General features: G+C 39.5%; 1 protein-coding gene and 1 long non-coding RNA gene across 2 annotated transcripts; one reads left to right on the top strand and one right to left on the bottom strand.

The window, feature by feature from the left end:
• Positions 1–322: 322 nt before the first annotated feature.
• On the top strand, positions 323–1,800 carry LOC111728189. The gene is made up of 3 exons (XR_002775564.1): positions 323–397; positions 1,535–1,607; positions 1,730–1,800. It is a non-coding gene; the product is annotated as an uncharacterized LOC111728189 (long non-coding RNA).
• Positions 1,801–11,476: 9,676 nt separating this feature from the next.
• Positions 11,477–24,117, bottom strand: THAP2 (THAP domain containing 2). The gene is made up of 3 exons (XM_003798944.3): positions 23,679–24,117; positions 15,055–15,250; positions 11,477–12,144 (listed from the first exon to the last, which is right to left on the bottom strand). Exons 1-3 carry the CDS (start codon positions 23,747–23,749, stop codon positions 11,755–11,757), a joined length of 657 nt encoding a protein of 218 aa, XP_003798992.2. The 5' UTR covers positions 23,750–24,117; the 3' UTR covers positions 11,477–11,754.
• Positions 24,118–24,170: the final 53 nt, after the last annotated feature.

Genomic DNA, 24,170 nt, shown 5'->3' with positions numbered 1-24,170 from the left:
CGGCGGCCGCCCCACACCTGAACTGCGCGACCAGGAAGGGCCAAGGCGACGCCAGGCAGCCAATCCGGGCCCGGCGGCGGCGAGCCCCACCCCACGCCGCCGACCCGCCGGGGTCCGAGGTAGAAGAGTCACAGTCTGGGCCGCGAGCCCGGCGCCGGAGAGCGCGGACGCGTCTTGAAAGCAGCCGGCGCCAGGTCCCGCCCTCAAAGGCGGAGACCTCTGGAGCTCAGCCCACGCCTGCGCCACGGCTTCTTCCGCGCGTGCGCCGCAGCCGTGTGCGGACTGGCCTCGCTCACGTGAGCAGGGCGGGGCGTCGGTGCTTCCCTGCTGCCAAGTGCAGACGGCGGTCTCGGAGTGTGTGGCGTGCTGTACGCTGAGCGGTGAAACCATCTCCCGGGTACTAAGAGGATAACGAACTGCAAGTGAATCTAGAACTCGTAATTCCTGGGAGGCGCCTGTGGCTCAAAGGAGTAGGGCGCTGGCCCCATATGCCGGAGGTGGTGGGTTCAAACCCAGCCCCGGCCAAAAAACAGGAGGAAAAAAAAAACAACAACTTGTAATTCCGTTTCAGCTACAATATTCGAACCATCCTTAATCTACAAAGAGTTTATGCCCATTAGTATCATGGATGGGGGAGGCGACGCCGGCTGCAGTGGCACGCCTGTAATCCTAGCACTTTGGAAAGCTGAGTGGGGAGAATTGCTTGAGGCCGGAAGTTTCAGGCCAGCCCGAACAAGAAGGAGACCGTTTGTCTCTGAAGAAGAAAAAGAAAAATTAGTTTGGGATCAGGTAGGGTGGGGTGAGAGGGCATCCGTGTAGGTCTCAACTACTGAGAAGGCTGGGGCAGGAGCGTTGCTTGAGTTCAGGAGTGTGTTGTGAGGTATGGTGATGCCACTGCGCTGCGGTCCTGCCACAGAGCAAGACTCTGTCTCAAAAAAAGGAAAAAAAAGGCAAATCATTTAAAAACAACATAGTGTGGTACTTAAAGTGCCGGACTCTACTGACTGCTGGATGTAAAGATCGAGTTAATCATAGTTTCTGCTACTGAGCTTTCACTTAATTGTAACACTACTTTCATTGTGTAAATATCTACCCCCACACCTCTCTCAGTTAGTGTGTGCATTGCATTCAGGCAATCATATAGAAAGCAGAACATCTTGTCAGTGTTAAAAAGCCAAATCTTAGTGATTTCATGTCTTATGTGAAGTTAACTTTGTTGACAGTAACAGACACTTAAATTATACTTCTGAATTTTTTCAGTTAATTGTTCACCATGTGAGACAAGTCCATTTTAGACATAATTCACAACTGTGTTAACTTGCTAAGAGTAGTTGCTTTTTAAAAACTGACATTATTTTAAATTTCAAAATACATGCAAAAGACAACTGCCATTTTTTTGGTAAGGCATCTAATTAGCTACGTACTAAATCTATAAAGCAGGACTATGATAGAAGTGGCCTTCTCTTAGCAGATCACATCAAGATATTGTCTTTATGCAGAAATTTGTTATGTACTCACTTTAATTTTGTCTCAGTCTGTTCTGTGTAGGTAAATGACTGGATTATTTCACCAAGCTGACTGGCCAATACCATGTTACCAGCTATTAGGTAATATTAATAATAAAAGCTAATGTTTTTGTGGTTTGCACAGTAATCTTATTTTTTTTTTTTGTGCTCAGATAAAATTATAAACTAGTCTGGTTTTTTTTTTTTTTCCCCTTTTATCATAGGTGACCTTGTCTGACCAGTTTGCTGTTCTATGAGAAAACCAGCTTATTTTCGAGGGTCAAGCCATCTTCTATACCAGTGTTTTTCAACTTTTTTTACCTCATGGCACACTTAAACTTCCATGGCACACTTAAATTATGTTGATCAAAAAAATTAAAGAAAATTTTTGAAAATAATTTTCTTTTTTTTTTTTTTTGAGACAGAGCCTCAAGCTATCCTCCTGGGTAGAGTGCCGTGGCATCACAGCTCACAGCAACCTCTAACTCCTGGGCTTAAGCGAGTCTCCTGTCTCAGCCTCCCATGTTGCTGGGAACACAGGTTCCTGCCACAATGCCTCGCTATTTTTTGGTTGCAGCCATCATTGTTATTTTGGTGGTCCAGGCTGGATTTGAACCTGCCACCTCAGGTGTATGTGGCTGGAGCCTTAGCCACTTGAGCCACAGGTGCCAAGCCAAATAATTTTTTTTTTAAATTATTTGAGACAGAGTCTCACTTTGTCATTCTTAGTAGAATGCTGTGGCATCATAGCTCACAGCAACCTCAAACTCTTGGGCTTAAGCCATTCATTCTCTTGCCTCAGCCTCCCAAGTAGCTGGGACTATAGGCACCCGCCACACGCTTGGCTTTTTTTAGAGATGGGGTCTCCATCTTGCTCAGGGCTGGTCTTGAACCTGTGAGCTCAGGCAAAATCCACCCACCGTGGCCTCCCAGAGTGCCAGGATTACAGGAATGAGCTACTGTGCCCAGCCCTTTTGAAATTAATTTAATGAATTATCTTTAAAAATTCTCACAGCACACTGGTTAAAGATCACTGTCATAGACACTGAAGTGTAGCTGTCTGGTAAGTTCCTGGATATCAAGCATGGTTTTCTTTCTCGGTGACTATCATATCTAGCTGGAATTGTATAGTAAATAATAGTGCCAGTGAACTGAAATGTCAAATGATTATTTCTTTTCCATTTTTTCCAGTGTCCAATTATTGATGTTTTCCATAAAACAAATTATTCTAGCTTAAGATTGAAAAATTTGGAGGAATTAATATAATTAAAAGTCCCTGTTTATCTGCAGTTTCAGTTACCCATTGCAAAGTGCTCTGAAAATATTAAATGAATATATTAAATGATAGAAATAAACAGTTGGTAAGTTTTAGATTATATGTCATTCTCAGTAGCATGATGAAATCTCATGCTGTCTAGTTCCATCCCACCTAAAATGTGAATCTTTCTTTTCTGTTATTTTATCTCAAAATATTAAGGGTATACAAATGTTTTTGTTACATAGATAGCTTCTATAATAATTAAGTCAGGAGTCACTTATGTGTGAATAGTGTCCACTGTATCTGTTAGGTAGGTTTTTACCCCTTTTTACCTCTCCTACCCCCGATTTTCAGTGACTTTTTTCTCTCTGCCCATGAGTGCCCATTAATTAGTTCCAAATTATTAGAGGATATGAATCTTTCCTTTGTCCAGTGCATTCATGCTGTAGATACTACTTACCTGTTAGTAACTTAGGAGCCATCTCAGTTACCAGATTAGCTGTTATGGTATCACAGTGCTTGTCTTCAAGTAACCCTTATTTTAGGCCAGACTCTGTGGCTCACACCTGTAAGCTTAGCATTCTGGGAGGCTGAGGGGAGGATCACTTGAGGTCAGGAGTAGAGACCAGCCTGAGCAAGAGTGAGACACCATTTCTACTAAAAATAGATAAATTAGCTGGATATGATGGCACATACATACAGTCCCAGCTACTTGGGAGACTGAGGGAAGAGGATCGCTTGAGCTCAGGAGTTTGAGGTTCCTATAAGCTAGGCTGATGCCAGGCACTCTAGCTCAGGCAATAGAGCAAGACTGTGTCAAAAAAAAAAAAAAAAAAGAAAGTAACCTTTTTTTTTTTTTTTTTTTTTTTTGAGACAGAGTCTCACTTTGTCACCCTTGGTAGAGTGCCGTGGCATCATAGTTCACAGCAACCTCAAACTCTTGGGCTGAAGTGATCCTCTTGCCTTAGCCTCTCGAGTAGCTGGGACTACAGGTGCCTGCCACAATGCCCAGCTATTTTTAGGGATGAGGTCTTGCTCTGGCTCAGGCTGGTCTCAAACCTGTGAGCTCAGGCATTCCCCCTGTGTCAGCCTCCCAAGTGCTGGGATTATAGGTGCACTGTGCCTGGCCTATTTTATTTTTATTACAGTATATTGTTAATGTTTGTTGTTCTAATATTGTTGTTAATCTCTTTCTGTGCTTTATAAATTAAGCTTTATCATAGATATTAGGTATGGGAAAACATAGTACATATAGTTTTTGTTTTTCTATTTGTTTTAAAAGCTATTTTGTGGTGTCGGGCATGGTGGCTCACGCCTGTAATCTTAGCATTCTGGGAGGCCGAGGCCAGTGGATTGCCTGAGCTCATAGGTTTGAGACCAGCCTGAGCCAGAGCAAGACCTCATCTCTAAAAATAGCTGAGCATTGTGGCAGGTGCCTGTAGTCCCAGTTACTCAGGAGGCTGAGGCAAGAGGATTGCTGGAGCCTAAGAATTAGTGGTTGCTGGGAGCTATGATACCACAGTATTCTACTGAGGGTGACAAAGTGAGACTGTCTTAAAAAAAAAACCCATTTTGGGCGGTGCCTGTGGCTCAGTGGGTAAGGCGCCAGCCCCATATACTGAGGGTGGCAGGTTTGAACCCAGCCCTGGCCAAACTGAAGGGTGTTGTGGCGGATGAGAATCACCTAAGCCCAAGAGTTGGAGGTTGCTGTGGGCTGTGATGCCACAGCACTCTACCGAGGGCAATAAAGTGAAACTCTGTCTCTAAAGAAAAAAAAAAAAGCCATTTTGTGGCAATGGAGAATCTCTGGTTAAGAATTTCCTAGTTTCCTAGACTGAGCAGCGCCTGTGGCTCAGTGAGTAGGGGGCTGGCCCCATATACTGAGGGTGGCAGGTTCAAACCTGGCCCTGGTCAAACTACAACAAAAACAACAAAATAGCCAGGTGTTGTGGCGGGTGCCTGTAGTTCCAGCTACTCCAAAGGCTGAGGCAAGAGAATCACCTAAGCCCAAGAGCTGGAGGTTGCTGTGAACTGTGATGCTCTGCCACTCTACTGAGGGTGACAAAGTGCGACTCTGCCTCAAACAAACAAACAAACAAAAGAATCCTAGACTGTATTCTTTACCTTTCAAAAATATCTCTGATCAAATTTAAGGTTGAGGCCAGGCATGGTGACTCATGCCTGTAATCCTAGCAGTCTGGGAGACCAAGGTGGGTGGATTGTTTGGGCTCAGGAGTTTGAGAACAGCTTGACAAACAGACCCCCTACTAAAAACAGAAAACTAGTTGGGCATAGTGGCACATGCCTGTGGTTCCAGCTACTCTGGAAGCTGAGCCAACAGGATCGCTCAAGCTGAAGGGTTTGAAGTTGCTGTGAGCTATGATAGTACAGCATTCTACCAAGGGCAAAGAAAGTGAGACTCTTATTCAAAAAAAAAAAAAATTTAAGGTTGATAAATTTGGTATACAAAATTTGTACACAGACTGGACAGTGAGAGTGCATTACGAAAGGCTCTGAGAAGAAACCCAAACACATTTGTTTAAATCTTTTGAATCATTAATTCTGACTTTACTGCAGATTTCTTTCCTATAGAAGTAATAGTTTGAAACTTAGTATGGTAATCACAGAACAGACTCATTGTTGGACTGATCTTTGGAGTTGTAGGCTAGTGAGGTGGCTCATGCTTATAATCTAGCACTCTGGAAGGTCAATGTGTGAGGATAGCTCGAGCTCAGGAGGTTGAGACCAGCCTCATCATAGTGAGACCCCACTTTTTTTTTTTGCAGTTTTTGGCCAGATCTGGGTTTGAACCCCGCCACCTCTGCCATATGGGGCTGGCACCCTACTCCTTTGAGCCACAAGCACGGCCCATGAGGCCCCATCTTTACCAAAAATAGAAACACTATTCAAGCCAGCAATGGTATGTTACATAAATAAGAACAAACAAAAAAAGAAAAAGAGACAAAAGTAGAAAAACTAGCCAGGCGTAGTGATACATGCCTGTAGTCCCAGGCATTTGGGAGCCTGAGGCAAGAGGCTTGCTCAAGCCCAAGAGTTTGAGGTTGCTATGAGCTACAGTGATGTCACAGTACTCAGGGCAACATAAAATTTAACAATATACATACCTATTTATATTTAAGTAGTCTTTGATATGAAGTTTGGATTTTTTTATGATGGACATTTGGTACTTATCACCTATTGCAAAAAGTGCCCCAGTGGCAAAAAGCACATTGTTTGCTAGGAAAGTATCACTGGATTTTATGTACGATCCTTTGAATCAAAGCCAAGGGAGGGGATTAGATTTTCTAACATCTGCTAATATTTCAGAGTGTCTAATATATACATTGCGAGACCTCAGAGGTCTGAAAAGAAAAAAAAAGTCCAACACATGCACAGCTGGTTTATTTGGTTCTTTTTTGTTTTTTTCAGAGAGAGTCTCACTTTGTCTTCTTGGTACAGTGCCTTGGCATCATAGCTCAGAGCAACCCCAAATTCTTGGGCTTAAGCAATTCTCATCTCAGCCTCCTCTAGTAGCTGGGACTATGGGTGCCAGCCAGAATGCCCGGCTTTTTTTAGAAATGGGGTCTAGCACTTGCTCAGGCTGGTCTCCAACCTGTGGGCTCAGGTAGTCTACCCATCTCGGCCTCCCCGAGTGCTGGGACTACAGGGGGAGCCACACACACACCTGTTTTTTTCCTTGAAAGAACATGTTAGGATGAAAACAAACATGTAGGCATTATATTGTGATAAGATGATGATTTTATCCAAGTTATATACAAAACATGGAGAGGTCTTATTTCACTTTAAGTTTAGGGAGGTGTCACCAGAAAGAGGGAGCATGCAAGCTAAGGCTTCAAAGTTGACAGAAAGTTTGCTAAGTAACCAAGCTAAGGGAAAAACAGTTTTTAAAGGTTGGTTTAGTTAAGAACATCATGAAAATAGGAAGTTCAGGAGAAAGGATGAGAGTTAGAAGGTTTGGAGTATTTGCTAAATAGTTTATTACACTGAAAATTCATCTGAAAGAGAGGCACATACCTGCCTTCTTGACATTGAACACAAAGCTTCATAGCTCACAGCAACCTTGAACTCTTGGGCTCAAATGATTCTTCTCTTCCCTCAGCCTCTGAGGAGCTGGGACTATAGGTGCCTGTCATAGCACCTGGCTTTTTTTTTTTTTGAGACAGAGCTTCATTTTGTCACCCTAGGTAATGTGCTGTAATGTTACAGCTCACAGCAACCTCAAACTTTTGGGCTTAACATTCAGGTGTTCATAGAGCAGCCAGAGCAAGAATCTTGTCTCAAAAAAAAAAGTAGTTTTTAAATATAAGTATTAAAAAACAATATTTTAATCATAAAAAATAAGCAAAAAATCATAATCTTTACTTATTAAAATAATGCTTTGGAAATTATATCTACAAATAAATTTTGTGAGTTTCAAATTATAGTCAGGACAGACTCAGAATATTTAGAGCCATTCATATATCTGGTCTAGATTACATAACTAGTATTTTAAACAGTGCAAATAAACTGGGGCCGGTGCCTGTGGCTCAAAGGAGTAGGGCGCTGGCCTCATACACTGGAGGTGGTGGGTTCAAACCTGGCCCTGGCCAAAAACTGTGAAAAAAAAAAAGCAACAGTGCAAATAAACTATAATGTACATTTTTATATATCGAGCAAGAAAAATGAAGAAAATACCTCTTCCAGGTTTATGTATCTTTATTTGTTTTATAATTTGCTTCAATGTAGGGAGGACTTCTACAGAAGACTTTTAGGGGGTCAATTGAGGGGAAGAAGTTCTATAGAAATGGTGTGTACCTTTTTTGGAAATAACAGGCATGACAGTAGTTTCCCTGGAAGAAAGTTTTTAATACCACATACTTAGAATACAGTTTTGTGAATACAATATGCAGTTGTTTAAAGTACACTACAAAATCCTTAATTTGAGAAAGTTTCCAACCATCTAGATATCAAAAGAATCCATATGCTAGTATAAAGATGAATAATTTTATCATAAGAAAATTAAAATTGACCCGTATTTTAACATTAAAAATGAGATAAAATACCAACATTATAAAGTTTACCTAGAAAAGATCAACACCATTCTCATAGACTATTGTATATATAAACAAAATTTTATCTTACTTTCATTGTTTTACATACATGATTTATCCTATTTTAATAACATTCATATGTGAACCAGAGGGTAGTAACATGAGAGCAGAGAGAATTTGGAGGCAGAAAACCTGTGTTTTGTTTAGGTAACAGTGCATGTTGGTACGTAGCAAACGCCTGACTGAATCAATTACACTAACAAAGATATCTTCAGGTATAAAACAGAGATAATACCACTTAACAAACAATATCTTTGTAAGGAAAAAGCAAGAGAATGAATGTGTGCCAAAGTACTTTTTTTTTTTAAGACTCAGTGTTAAATTACTTTAAACATCTGTGTTAAAAGAATTTGTTATTTTGTATAAAATGTCAAATTTCAAATAAACTCCAGTACTTGGCTTTAATGAAGCATTTTATTTATAGCTATATTTTCCTTTCAACAAAGATGCCATTAACCACAAATTTGTTCAGTGTTCATTTGAAAGGGTAAAGACGTCTTTCAGCTCATCAAAAATAACACTATTTGAGGTCAAACACAAATGTCTTTGGTAAGTCATTATAAGAAAGAATGTTTTCTTTAAAAAGAAATACATTTGATTACAAAAAGGCCTAAAGTTTATAGTTCTCATTGAATTCCAGCTCAGTAGCATTTACTAAAGCACTTGTACCTATTTCTTTTGTAGCATTTATCATACTGTATCATAACTATTGTTTATCTCAGGACACTGAACAATGTAAAGGCAAAAAATCATGTTATATTCATCTAATACCAAATACCTAGCCTTCTGCTGGCTCTCTGTAGAGTTCAGTGTTCAGCTGACACAGAATGCTTAAATAGAGGGTCTGTGTTACAATTTTGATTGGTTTTATGGTCAGAGTGATAGAAAATCTATCAACTGAAACAAGATTTTAAAGAGATTCCTTTTAGTTCTTTCACTATGAATGAAGCTAGTTTTAAGGTAGACAGATGCCTATTAGTAAAACAAGGAGGATACATGAGGAGTTTGGAGCCTGTTATCAGGACATTAACAAAAAAACCCACAAAAAACACAAACATTTATTCTCAAATTACTAAGTGGTAGTTTATTAGTGTCAAATAGTAATGAAGATGATGTGAACATGTCAAGCTTGTTGTATTTTATGTTTTATTTTTCTAAAATTATTTTTCTATTGCCCTGGGTGGAGTGCTGTGGTGTCATAGTTCACAGCAACCTCAAACTTTTGGGCTCAAGTGATCCTCTTGCCTCAGCCTCCCTAGTAACTGGGATTATAGGCACCTGCCACAAAGCCCCGTTAGTTTTTCTATTTTTAGTAGAGACAGGGTCTTGCTTTTGCTCAGGCTGGTCTCAAACTCCTGAGCTCAAGCATTCCATCTGCCTTGGCCTGCCAGAGTGCTAGGATTACAGGCTTTATTTTTCTAATTTTTAATGTTATATTAAGAGACCAAGATATTATTGAAGATGGGAACTGGGCTGCATTAATTAGTGTTTTGTATTTGGGGTGGGAGGATGAACCACATCAGCGTCTATGCTTGGAAAAATAGTTTTTATTCAAATGATTATTTGCCCAACTTATTCTGAGTTATAAAGTAGGTATGGTCAGTAGATGTTCGTTGATGATTATATACTGGTGGAAAGGTAGTGGACACTGTATTAGGAAAAAAACAAAAACATGTAATGACAATTCCAAGGAACTACATCCAATAGTTAAAGATAAAATGACTACTAGCATTTAGATTTTCATAAATATTCACTGGAGTACCTCATGGGAATTAAGAGACTTTTCCTACCTTTGCATTTGCTTGGGAGGCATTCCTTATTAAAAGAGACTACTAATAGATGGTAGGTAGGATCCAAGGAAATGTTATTTAAAATAAAAGCAATCCTGGTGGGCGCCTGTAGTCCCAGCTACTAGGGAGGCTGAGGTAAGAGAATCGCCTAAGCCCAAGAGCTGGAGGTTGCTGTGAGCTGTGATACCAGAGAACTCTACCGAGGGCAACAGAGTGAGACTCTGTCTCCAGAAAAACAAAATAAAATAAATGAAAGCCATCCAAAAAATGGGGAAAAAAGATTTTATTCATAAAGTAGTCATTACTTTATAGAAAAGATTTACATCAGTTTATGACTAGAAATATGCTTCTTTCATATGTTTGTAGTACAAACTTGAATTAGCGTTAAATAACTTGACCATATGTTAATAAGTATTTACATGATTTGACTAAAACCATTTGAAGGAAAGGGTTGGTTCCTATTAAATATTTGGTGAAATAAAGCAAACCTTTGAATTGTTCAAATGGCAACCATATGAATAGTTCTAATACTTCTATTTTATGAAATAATTAGCATTTGCATGGGTTTATCACAGATGTACATATATCTTTATAGAGAACTACATTTCATTTCCCTACGTGCTATATGGTTGCTTTATTTAACTTACTAAGAAAGGACATAAAAAGCAAGCCTATGTGTCAGATAAATTGACTACATTTAACTTATAAATTGTGAAGATATACGTTAAGTACTTTTCTATGATTAAATTTTACTGTAGGTTTATGGAGAGGAACAAAGCTTGCTATACTGATACGCTATTTCTGAGGTATTGAATGTATTTGGAAAGTAGTTAAAAAGAAAAGCTTAAGAATTTTGGTATCAACACACATGGGAGCACCAATTTTGAGCTTAGAAATGTAATATTCTTAATATGAGAAAAAGGGTAGTATACATCTATTTGCTTAATTAAGGTAAAAGTTAGTCTGCCTTTTGTATTATTTCAGTATGTATTTTCTTAGAAAGTGAATATAATATTAGCTACCAGACTACTATTAGTAGCTTGAGGTACTTGAGGCCTTAATCTAGTTTGGATGACTCAAGAGTACTTCACATTCAAAAATACTGTTGGCTCGGCACCCGTAGCTCAGCAGTTGGGGCACCAGCCACATACACCAGAGCTGGTGGGTTCAAATCTGACCCAGACCTGCTAAACAACAATGACAACAAGAACAACAAAAATAGCCGGGCACTGTGGCGAGCTCCTGTAGTCCAAGCTACTTAGGAGGCTGAGGCAGGATAAGCCCAAGAGTTGGAGGTTGCTGTGAGCTGGGACACTACAGGACTCTACCCAGGGCTACATAGTGAGACTCTGTCTCAAAAAAAATACTATTCTCAAAATATTTTACAACCCATTTTAAAATCTAATATTCTTATGAGGGAGGCCAAGATATGCTCACTTTTATTGGCAAAAAACATACAGAAAATGTAAATTAAAAAATGTGCCCTGTACCTCAGGTTTTTTACTATGAAACAGTGGTTTTCAATCTTCCGAATGCCATGGCCCTTTAATACAGTTCCTGTGGGTTGTAACCCGCAGTTTGAGAACTGCTGCTATAAAATTTTTCACAGTGCCAATACTAATTCAATACAAACCCCAGTAGTTTTAAGCTCACATTTAATGATGTTTTACTCCTACTTAGCATCTTATTTAGAATGTAATATCCCAACTTTGGTACAGGGGAAAAATTCTTTTCTAATATAAATTAAAGATATTACTTGTCATCAGCTGTTCTTGAATGGTTGTTTAAAAAGACAAAAACAAAAACACCTTGCAAACATATAATTTCCTAGAAAAATTTCTAAGTACGTAATTTTCATGTAAGGCACTTTCATTCAATGTCAAATAAAAAATTCATAAACTTTTCTATTATTTTATAATCAAGTCTTCATAAGTTAAAATACAGTAATATTACTTCAAGTAAAACTTTATTAAATACTGAATTTTGGCATAATTGCCATAAATATCTTTGTTTCTGAAAAGAATAAAAAATGAGCATTAAATTCTATGCAAGCTCAACTTAAATGAAGGTACTCTTGGTCTGTTTCAGATTTAGAGACTTGGTAATGTCTTATCTTGTTGATCTTGTTCAAGAATCTTGAAATCTTCCAAAGGAAGATTACTTAAGGCAGTTGGTAAAATGTGTTCTGATGTGCCCTTAGGTAATATGTTATTTGCTTCTAAATTCTTCACTAAGCACGTGGCTTTGATCCATCTTCGGGTTGCTCTGCGTTCTTTTTGTAGGCAAGTTTTCATTTTTCTTCTTAAGCTTGCTATTTCTTTTTCTAGTTTAATTATCCTCTTTTTTGCTTCCATAGGATTCCTAAAGGCATAACTGTGTTCAAGTAGGACTTGCTGACTACTAATGTTTGATTTTAAATTAGATGGTCCGGGTGGAGCGCAACTGTTGGTTTTCTTCAAAAGATTCCTTGACTTGAGTTTCTGAGCCGAATAAAATTAGAGGGTTGAACATAAATTACGAAATAGCACAAATAAATACTGTCCAGTTTGGGGTAATAGTAAACTATTCTTAATAATCAGTTAAACATTTGATAGGAAACTGTGGCAGCCCATGGATTAAGTTTCTGAACTGGTTGAATTAACTCTAGTCATTGATTTTGTTTTGTCTTCTCCAAAGAGATTCAAACACTGATTTGAAAATAGACAATGGGCCTCCAAGGTCTCTCCCAAATTACTGAATACGATTCTACTGAGACTTTAAAAATGCTTTGCAGTGTACTTACAATGGTCAGTTTACAGAGTAGTTAGACATTTTGTTATTATCTACGATTAATTTGATTCTCCTTTTAGTTAAATACTATTTTCTCAATTTGAAGAATATTTCAGACTCAGGGTCCTACTTAGCAACCTCCAACTCCTGGGCTCAAGCAATTCTCTTGCCCCCACCTCCCAAGTAGCTGGAACTACAGGTGCCTGCCATAACTCCCAGCTATTTTTTTGGTTGCAGCTGTAATTGTTGTTTGGCAGGCCTGGGCTGGATTTGAACCTGCTAGCTCAGATGTATGTAGCTGGCGTCTTAGCCGCTTGAGCCACAGGCGCTGAGCCAACAAATTCTTAAGTATCAAGCTTCTAAATAGATTCACCTACTAATTACACATCTTCAAGTATTTAAAATCTGGCTAGGAACTTTCTGCCCAAATCAGAAACATAAGATGCCTTTTTTTCTTTATCTCTCTCATTCAAATAGTCATCAAGTCCTATTAATTCTCCCTCCTAAATATTTCTATAATGAATCCTCTCCTCTCTTCATGCCACTATCTATAACAGGCCTGTGTCATATCTGGCTTCACTATGTTATTTTTCATTAATCTACCTCATTTTGATCTTCATTTATCCATATTTTGCCACCAGAATAATTTTTCCAGCATTTTTGACATTTCTTTTCTGGCTAAATTCCTCTTTGCCTACCCATTATCTAAAAGAAAAAAATTCTTTTTTTTTTTCTTTTATTTTGAGACAGTCTCGTTTTTGTTGCCCTTGGTAGAGCGCTGGGGCATCACAGCTCACAGCAACCTCAAACTCCTGGGCCCAAGTGATCCTCTTGCTTCAGCCTCCCATGTAGCTGGGACTACAGGCACCCACCACAACGCCTGGCTGTTTTTAGATACAGGGTCTTGCTCTTGCTCAGGTTGGTCTCGAACTCCTGAGCTCAGGGGATCCACCTGCCTTCGCCTCCCACAGTGCTGGGATTACAAGGATGAGCCACCCTGCCCGGCCTAGAAAAAAAATTCTTTACGTGGCATACTACAGTATTTAGAATCTCACTCGATTCTGCCATTTACCATCTTGATTTATATTCTGGCAATACTAAACTATTTATAGTTCCAAGATTATATCATATCCTTATAAATTTGTGTCTTTAACTCATTAAATAAGCACTTATTGGAACACATACTATGAATTCCTGGGGACACAGCAATGACAGTTTCTGTTCTCATGAAACCTGCAGCTGGTCCCTCTGCCTAGGAAATTAGCAGGGATTCCTTGGATTTTATATCCTTAGCATCTAACATAGATGCTGGCATAATGTAAAGTTTAGTAGTATTTCTTGAATGAATAAATGATAAAAATGTCAAAAATAAAGATATATACTAGACCCTCTGTACGTGGATCACCTAAGGGACTGTAACAAACTGGTTAACATATGGAAGTGGTCAACATAAGGAACTGAGCCTACTGTACTGATACGTATATGAGATGCGTGTCTGATCTGTGATGATTAAAAGGTGGTCAACTATGTAGATTCTCATGTATTTAATATTGACTACATATTGTATCTGAGTACATACTATATGTGAGGAACTATTTGACCTGCTGAGGATCCAGAAGTGAAAAGGACAAAGTTTTTGCCCTCATGAAGCTTTTTTAACATCTATGGTAATTAGTTTACCACAATCTCTATTCTCAGACAGTGACTCATGTATGTTTATAATTTTAACTGTCACAGATAACAGAATAGTGATTTTTTCCTCTTCCAAAGGAAAATACATCTGTCTTCCTTTTCAAAGCCAAACTGTTTGTGTTCATTCTACCCGCTTTTGCCTTTTGGTGATCCTATCTTTTTCAGTTAGGTTTTCCTCTCTTTTTTTTGGCCAGGGCTGAGTTTGAACCCACCACCTCTGGCATCTGGGGCTGGCGCCCTACTCCTTTGAGCAACAGGCGCCACTCTAGATTTTCCTCTCTAATCAGATCTTTCCTAACTAGATAAAACATTGTTTTAATTAATTCATCTTATGCCTTAATTCTGTCTTTCCTTTTCAATATCACTTACTAACATCTGATTATTTCCCACTCACCCCTTAACTCACTGGCTTTCATTCTCACCAGGCAATTACAATTGTTATGTGCAAGGTCAGGAACACGATCCTATATACCAAACACCTAAGTCTTCAAGCTCAGCCTAAATGCCTGAGCTTTATCAAGTTTTCTGTGATGTTTTTTTCCCTCTAAACTGACATCCTTTGGTGTAACTCCGGGTGTGCTGTCCTTAAAACACTCAGCACATGTTACTGTGTGTCATTTTAAAATGAGAGTAGGGCAATGCTGGAGGTTTCATTACTCATGTTTTCTTAGTTTTACCAGTGGTCCAGTTATTAATAATTGGTAGTAATTAAAACTCCAATACAATAAAACAATCTGGGTTGGAGAAAGAATGTTGGCGTCAAGAGACCTGAGTTCTACTCTAGCCTGTACATTTATTGCACAAGATCTAACTTTCTTGAGGCATATCACTATGTATGAAATTAAGTATATCCTAAATTGCTACACAATATAAACAAAAAAGAATGGATTCTAACAAATGGTTGAAAAAAGGAGACTAATACTACCTACCATTGACTTTATGTGGGTACAAAAATCAAAAATGGTTGGAACAGCATCCATTTTAAGTCGTCGAGTTTGTCCTGTTAGGTCAAAACAGGAGGCTTCAAAGTGCTTTGAACAAAGAAAAGTGTGTTTTCCTGGCACAAAATTTTTACGTCTAACCAGGCGAACCCATTCTTTTCTTCTTTTAGGATCCAAAGGAAACCTTTAAAAAAAAAAAAAAGTCAACTCAATTTCCAACTCTCATACTCTGGTTGCACCTAAATGATTCAAAGAAATTAAAGAGGCAGTAATTTAAAGTGTTTTCCATTTACATAAAAAAATTTAAACTTACCATATCCAGGCACAGGAACAGAAACCAATTCATGGTTATTTTTAAAAATTATTAAAAAATAAGAAACTGACTTCAGTGATTGTTCTGAACTTTTAAAAAGAGATACTTCTTTTCTTTTCTTTTTTTTTTGAGACAAAGCCTCAAGCTATCCCCCTGGGTAGAGTGCCGTGGCTTCACAGCTCACAGCACCCTCCAACTCCTGGGCTCAAGCGAGTCTCCTGCCTCAGCCTCCCAAGTAGCTGGGACCACAGGCGCCCACCACAACGCCGGCTATTTTTTTTTTTGGGTTGCAGCTGCCATTGTTGTTTGGCGGGTCCGGGCTGGATTCGAACCCGCCACCTTAGGTGTATGTGGTTGGCACCTTAGCCACTTGAGCCACAGGTGCCGAGCCTAAAAAGAGATATTTCTTTCTAACCTAATTCTTAACATTGGCAGTGAAGTAAAACATGACTAAAATGATGTAGACCAAGTTTATGTAGAACTATTATAAACAGGAGTAATTTTACAATGTTTTGCTCTGCTGCTGGTATATGTGATCAAGACAAATCAGATATCTAAAGATTACATTTATCAAGGAAAGCCTAGGCAGATTCTGGTACTCCTTCCTCTGTGTTCCATCACTGTGACCCTTAAAGCACGTATTTTATAATTTAATAAATTTCAATAAAAATCTAGTGAAATAAAAGATGAAGGTGGCGCCTGTGGCTCAGTGGGTAGGATGCCTGCCCCATATACTGAGGGTGGTGGGTTGGAACCTAGCCCCGGCCAAACTGCAACAAAAAGATAGCTGGGCGTTGTGGCAGGCAACAGTAGTCCCAGCAACTCAGGAGGCTGAGGCAAGAGAATCGCTCTAGCCCAAGAGCTGGAGGCTGCTGTAAGCTGTGATGCCACAGCACTCTACTGAGGGTATTGTATCTTTTCATCTATTTGACACTTGGTATAGTGCCTTGCTAAAATAATACAAATAGAGACTATTTAGATTAATAATTTACTGTATTATTCCATGTAAACTGCATATGTTTTTAAGACATCAACTCTCACATGAACAGGGGAAAGATTATAAAAAGATAAAATGCTTTGTGATGTTTTAGATAAAACACTAAGCTGCCTATCTTTTGGTTGTACAAGAAGGATGGGACAATGAGTATCCTTTTTCTGGATTGGTTCCTTTTGATGCTTTCTTTATCCACGAAGTCAGGAAGTACCTTGCCAGTAGGGGACTACCTTTTAAAGTTCTTTTGCTATTGGACAATGCCCTTGGCTACCCCATGAGCTCAACAGCAAAGGCCTTGACCTGGTCTACTTGTCCCCAAATACAATGTCTCTAATTCGGCCTCTAGAGCAGAGGTTCATAAGGACTTTAAAGCTCAATACACATGGTACTATGGAAAGAACTGTCAATGCTATGGAAGAGAACACTGACAGAAAATCACCAAAGTCTAAAACAACTATACCACCAAAGACCTTATCATCATCACAGAGTGGTGAAAAGCAAGCCCAAAATAATAAATTCCTTCTGGAGAAATATATCTGTGAAGTTGTGCAGGACTTCATGGGATTTATGACAGTGAATCAAGAAAATCATGAAATTGACTGTGGATGTGGCAAAACAGGTGTGTGTGTGTGTGGGGGGGGGATGATGGGTTTCAAGATATAGATTGTGAAGAAATTCATGAGCTAACAGATACTACACCACAGAAGATGATTTAATGGAGATGAATGTTTCTGAACCAGTGCTAGAAAACAAACTGACACTTACACAATCTGGTAGAAGGAGTCAGTTACTCAAGACTGCTTTTGACTTCTTTTATGGTATGGGCCCTTCTATGGTAGAGGTACTGAAACTAAAGCAAATGGGGAAGAAGGATTGGTATGGTATAGAAACATTTTTAGAGACAGGAAAAGCAAAGGTCAGACAGAAATTATGTTGTGCTTCCATAAAGTTACACAACTGTGCCTACCTCTTGGGCCTCCCCTCCCATCTCTTCTACCTCTTCCATCTTTGCCACCCTTGAGACAGCAAGACCGACTCCTCTCCCACCTCTTCCTTGGCCTACTTAACATGAAGATGATGAGGATAAAGTTCTTTATGGTGATTCACTTAATGAATAGTAAATATGTTTTCTCTTATGATTTTAATAATATTTTCTTTTTGCTATTGAAAGAACATCGTATATAATATATACATCATATACACTATGTGTTGACTATTTCTTGGTAAAGTTTCTGGTCAACAGTGGGCTATTAGTAAAGTTTGGCGGGAGTCAAAAGTTATATGTAGATTTTGAACTATGTGGTTGGGAAGAGCTGGTACCCCTACTCCCATGTTTTTCAAGGGTCAACTATATACTAATATGTACCCAGTATATATGCCTGTTAAGGAAGAAACAAATGTAAGGGGCTGTCCCTAAAAACTTTACTGGTGACTTGGAAACATAAGAATCAACATTGACATAAGTTTGAGTTCAACTCTTCTTTAGTTTGACTACCTTAGCCTTTTTTTTTTTTATTAATACCTTAGCCTTGAAGTATTAATTATGAACTAAGTAGTGTTTAATAAAACCCCATCAAATGTAAATTAGAAGATCATGTGGTTTGGAAGCCCTTAAACGACACCTCATTAGGTAATAGCTTTAAAGTATATCATGTATATGAGGTCCGTTCATATTATAGTAACAAAAGGCACAAAGAGATGACTGTCCAGATTTACAGTCAGCACCCTCCAGTCTCCTGTTCCCACCCCCTCAACCTCAAATACATCCTGAGCTGAAGGTGTTAGCATTTGATGTCTCTACAGTTCATGTTTCTTTTTTCTTTCTTTCTTTTTTTTGAGACAGAGTCTTACTATGTCACCCTTGGTAGAGTGCTGTGCCGTCACAGCTCACAGCAACTTCAAACTCTTAGGCTTAAGTGATTCTCTTGCCTCAGCCTCCCAAGCAGCTGGGACTATAGGCACCTGCTACAATGCCTAGCTATTTCTTTTTGTTGTTGTTGCAGTTGTCATTATTGTTTAGCTGACCCAGGCCGGGTTTGAACCAGCCATCCTTGGTGTATGTGGCTGACGCTGCAACCACTGTGATACAGGCACTGAGCCTACAGTTCATGTTTCTATATGTGTGTTTTTTCTAATTCTATTTAGAAATATAGATTAGAAAATACAGATTTTCTGATAAAGAATTTATTTTCTCTGCCTAGCCCTCACCTCTATTCTCATTTCAAAAATCTTTGTTCGAATATTTAATGGTTTGGAAATGTTTCCTAAAGCCTAACCTAAAAATCAAGCTTTAGTTAAGCACATTTCTTCTCGTGCTCAATAAAGACTTTGAATAAGTAAGTACGATCACTGCATTATCATTTGCATTAAGACTCCTTAGATATATGAAGACTGCTATTATTTTTCAGCTCCTTAATTCTTTTTTCTTTGTGAGACAGAGTCTCACTTTGTCACCCCAGTAGAGTGCCCTGGTGTCATAGCTCACAGCAACCTCTAACTCTTGGGCTCAAGTGATCCTCCTGTCTCAGCCTCCTAGGTAGCTAGGACTATAGGCGCCTAGCTAAAGATAATTATTGATTGAAATTACAAAGAAATCCAATGATAATTTCGGTGCTAGGATTATAGGTGTGAGCTACTGCACCTGGCCCTTAATTCTTTTTTTAAGGAACTTTTAAAAACTAGCTCTTTAATTATGAAGCCAATGCCTCAAATTGAACCAGAACTTGACCAAATTTGACTTCTTTAAGATTGTTGAGGAATCCCACCTTATTAAGGAAGTTTTCCACAATAAAAGATTGGGTCTAATGTTGCTGTAATCGTATTAGGCAGGTGGCCCGCTTGAGCTTAGGACTTGAATACCAGCCTGAGCAAGAGGGAGACCTGTCTCAAATCACCCTATCACTGTATTCTGTTTACTTTTCTGTCTCCCTTGCTAGTCTGTTTATCCAGGGTAGTAACTATGTTTTTCAATACTTTATCCCAGGATCTACTATCTACTATCTAGTATAGTACCTGTTAAACATTCAATAAACTTTTCTGAGTGAATCATTGAATGAACGAACTAATAGGCTTCATTCAGCATTGCAAAATAATCCTTAGATTATCTGTGCTGAAATACAATAATACTACATTTTATATTTGATTTTGGTGTAATGTTATTGTATAGCAGTAACCTTAATCATGTTTTGGATTTTTTTTTTAATTTTTCTCAGTGCATTCAAAGGGTGAAAGATGTAGCCCATAATCTTAATTTTAAGTTCTCTTATATTTAACAATAAATTAACCTATGATAGTTACTTAACCTATGTTAAGAATATCTTGAGGTTGGCAGTCGCCATGGCTCACGCCTGTGCTGCTAGCACGCTAGGAGGCTGAGGCAGGTAGCCTGCTTGCGCTCAGGACTCAGAGACCAGCCTAAGCAAGAGGGAGACCCTGTCTTTACTAAAAATAGAATCACTAGCCAGGTGTCATGCTGGCACCTGAGTCCCAGCTACTCAAGAGGTTGAGGCAAGAGGATCTCTTGAGCTCAAGAGTTTGAGGTTGTTGTGAACTATGATGATGCCATGGCATTCTACCCAGGGTGACTGAGTGAGACTCTGTCCACACGCACCCCTCCCCCCCCAAAGAAAAAGTATCTTGAAGATAGGGAAGAATGTAGTGACATGAAATGATGCTGGAGGGCCTTTTAAGTCAAAGAGTAACTGTGAACTTAATCCAAAATGGCATTATTAAGCTATTTTTTTTTTTTTGGAGAAAAAGTCTCACTTTGTTGTCCTTGATGGGGTGCTGTGGTGTCACAGCTCACAGCAACCTCAAAATCTTGGGCTCAAGTGATTCTCTTTTCTCAGCTTCCCAAGTAGCTGGGACTACAAGTGGCTGCCACAATACCCGCTATTTTTAAAGACAAGGTCTTGCTGGCTCAGCTGGTCTCAAACCTGTAGCTCAGGCCATCTACTCGCCTCGGCCTCTCAAGAGTGCTAGGATTACAGGCATGTGGCACCCTGACCAGCAATTAGTAAGCTATTAAAGAGCTAAATTGTTGATAAGCATAGCATTAAAAAAATTATATATAAATTTGCAATTAAAACCAAAGATAATAAATACTAAAACCCCCTGAATTTCCTAATTTTTTCACTGTTATCTAAACTCTTAAAGTTATGTCTGTTGCATCTGTGTGGTGGAAATACTATATAGTAATGAGGGGTGCCACATCTCTTCCCAACTCCGTGATCAGTGATGTCATACTGGTACTTTGAAACTAGCTATTGTAGGAGTATTTATATCAGGGAGACTGGGGAAACACTACAAATGAGGGCTTTACCCCTCCCTGGGCAGTCAGTTGTTAAATGTTTAGCAACACACTATTGATTTTATAGAAGATTGGGTAGGAATACATCAAAGGAAGCAGTGAACCAGTTAGGAGTCTATGGTAATAATCTAATCAAGAAGTAATGATAAGTCAATGAAGGAAGACTTCCAAGTTTCTGGATAGACAGTGTTTCCATTTACTGAGAAAGATAATACAAGAAGTGGAGTATGCTTGGGCCCAGAGGAAGATCAATTCATGAATACAGATACTGAATCTGGGCAACTGGGACCAGGGAAATAATGAGTAGCCACTTGGCTTATAATTCTGGAACTTATTAGACAGACATGGATGGAAGATGTTGATTTGAGAAGCATCAACAAGTAGATGTTAATCGAGACAACAGGAATAGTTGAAATCATTTTGATAAGAGTATGAAGACCTGTGTTAGGAGCTGGGAGGAAGGGTCAGCAGAGGACATTGTTGATAAGCCACAGAAGTAAGATAATCACAAAATTTGTGTCAAATAATTTTTAAGTAGAGAGTATTTCAAAGAAGAAATTATTGTACACCATGAAAAATGAATGTACAGAGACATAAAGGTCATGTTAGCAAGAGCAGTTTTCAGACTACTGGGAGACTTAGAATGACCTAAGAGGTAAGAAAAATAGAGACAGTAAGTTTAGGCAACATAACTTGTACACAGAAATAAAGAAATCTAATGTCCTAGGAGAAGAGGAATTGATCACATATTGTTTGTATATGAAATAGGAATGCATTTTTATTATAATCAATGCTGGTTTAAGACTTAAATTTCTGAGGTTATACACAAAAATGTTAATTTCATAACAGGCAAATGGTATATACGATCCATCTCTTAAATATTATTGGTGCCCTGAGTCCTCCCTCTCTCAGACTCTTCCAAATCAGATTACTAAATTCACTAGCTTCTCCTCAAACATTTCTCAAATCTGTCCCTTTCTTGCCATCCCTACCGTCAAATAGTACCCTAGCATGAGACACTGGGTGGACTCCTCTTATTTCACTACAGCTTCCTAACTCGCTTTTCTCTATCAATTTTCATTTCCCTTAAACCAGTGCAGGTTAGAAGTACAGCTGGCTAAGTATAGTGTTTAGCTTAGTTGACACTGTACCAGGATTCTTCTGTGAAAACAGTAGGTAAATTAACATTCTGTAACAAGCTCCTTTCTCTTCAATCTCATCTCTCTTGACCAGCACTTTAAGCCACAAGTAGTTTTCCACACTGCAGCCAGAGGGCTTTTTAATATGTAAATCTAATCGTGCCAGCCATTCTTTTTAACACCGCCCCCCCACGGCTCTTGAGGACTCTTAGGGTAAAATAGAAAATAGTTAAGTAGCATAAAAGACTAAATTCATGTCATCCTTTAGTCTCCTTTGAAACATCACATCCTTTGAGACGTGTTCTTTGACTTTCTAAGGCTAAGAGGTCTCTGTGAATGTCTCTTCTGTGGCACTCAACTGTAATTATTTATGTCTTTCTCCCTTACTGGACTCTTAGTACAAAGTCAGGCAATTATGAACTTGGTCATCTGATGGATGAATGGAAAAAACAGTATATGGTATTTACATAAAGTAAATTTAAAAACAGAAACATTACAAAGATTTTAAGTGGGCCAGGTGCAGTAGCTCACGCCTGTAATCCTAGCACTCTCGAGGCCAAGGTGGGTGGATTGATTAAGCTCATGAGTTTGAGACCACCCTGAGCAAAAGCCAGATCCCAAGTTGGAGGTTGCTGTGAGCCACAGCACTCTACCCAGCAAAAGCTTGAGACTGTCTCGAAAAAGAAAAAAGATTTTAAGTGGTAGCTTTTAATAAAGGGGGTATATTTAGTAATAAGTAGGGAAAAAGCTCAAGGATGCAATTTTCTGCTTAAGAGCTGAGGTATGAGGTATATTAAATCAGAACTGTTTTTACTTAACTTTTTAATGTTTCTTTTTTTCAACTATGAGGCAGGCACTTGCAGAGAAGGTAAACATTTACTGGGTACCTGTTATTTTACAGGCAGTGTTCAAAGTGCTTTGGAGAGGTCTGATTTGACAGAACCAAAGAATTTTGATCATTCTTCCAGCAAATGAAGAAAAAATAAAACCCAATTTCTTTTTATTACTCAGTTCTAGTACGTGTAAGAATAAAGCTTATCTTTTGCACTTTTATTAATATCGCTTAATTCCATGGCTATTAAAGATGGCTCAATTCCTCCGCAGTTACTCTGGGAGACTATGAGAAATCTAAAAGCTAACCACGTCCCGCTGGCTAGTGAGAATTTCCTAAATTTAACGATAACACATCAGGCTTCTAGACGATTGCTAACTTGAACAAGAAGATCGCTCTCTCCCTTACGACATCTTTCATGCCAAGACCCCGTCCAACACGTAGTAAACAGAAGTACGAGAGGAGAATTTATGGTACCGGGCTAGCGCGGTGGCTCACGCCTGTAATCCCAGCCCTTGGAAGGCCGAGACGGGTATACTGCCTGACTTCGCGTGTTCAAGACCAACCTGAGCCAGAGCAAGACTTCGTCTTTAAAAATAGCCGGGCGTTGTGATGGGCACCTGTAGTCCCAGCTACTTGGGAGGCTGAAGCAAGAGAATGGCTTGAGCCCAAAAGTTTGAGGTTGCTGTGAGCGGTGATGCCACGACACCGTACCAAGGGCGACAAAATGACACTGTCAAAAAAAAAAAAAACCCACCAAAAACCAATCAACCAACCAGAAATTTATGGCACGCTCTTGTGGGTTGGAGTAATCACCACCCAGTACTTGGATTTCTTTTAGAGAGTGCAGCTTACCCGAAAGGCGAGAAAAACTGAACAGATTTGAGAAACACAAAGGCAAAAGTGATGCTTCCCCGCTACCCGCCGAGAAAGTTACTGGAATAAGGAGAATCCTCTTGTTCCTTCCACACGAACGATACCCAGACAGGAGCGCCCGCTCCCGTCACCCGCCCTGCCCAGGTTACCTGTGGAAGCTGATGTTAATGTGTTTGTTGTAGGTAGTTGCACAGCCCGCCGCAGCGCAATTGGTCGGCATTTCCCTTTGCCCCTCATTCGGCGCCGTCGTCAGCCTGTTCTGAGGCGCTGGCAGCTAAGCTGCTTTCCCGCAGACGCTGGCCAACCCAGGCAGGCGTGCCTTAGCCCGGAGAGCTAAAGTCTCTGGTGGGAAAAGGGGGTGTGTTGGGGGGCGGAGGCGAGGGAGGGTCAACCTTCCTTTTTATTAATATGGCGGACTCGAGCCCTGGCCGTCCTGGAGTTCTAGTCGCCTTGGTTTGACTTCACCAACATGGCGGACACACCCATTCTTCCCTTCCCACCAAGAGAGAGGAGGTCTACCGCGTCGCTTTGACAGCGGTCCTCGGAGCAATAAAAGGCAGAGGTGTTTTCCCCTCCAGTTACTATAAAACTCTCTCAAGGGTGCAGCTAAGAGCAGTCCTGCCCACTCTCGCGCGCAGCCA

Source organism: Otolemur garnettii, unplaced genomic scaffold (genome assembly GCF_000181295.1).
Source record: "Otolemur garnettii isolate 467f Iridium unplaced genomic scaffold, OtoGar3 scaffold00143, whole genome shotgun sequence".
In the NCBI taxonomy this organism is placed as follows: Eukaryota; Metazoa; Chordata; class Mammalia; order Primates; family Galagidae; genus Otolemur; species Otolemur garnettii.
Note: the sequence above shows the minus strand (reverse complement) of the source record. Positions and strands in the feature narration are given on the sequence as shown.

Coding starts and splice junctions, on each gene's coding strand:
- THAP2 (XM_003798944.3), bottom strand. CDS start 23,749: ATGCCGACCAATTGCGCTGCGGCGGGCTGTGCAACTACCTACAACAAA. Junction 15,251..23,678: donor ATTAACATCAGCTTCCACAG/GTAACCTGGGCA, acceptor TTTTTTTTAAAG/GTTTCCTTTGGATCCTAAAA. Junction 12,145..15,054: donor GTACCCACATAAAGTCAATG/GTAGGTAGTATT, acceptor TATTCGGCTCAG/AAACTCAAGTCAAGGAATCT.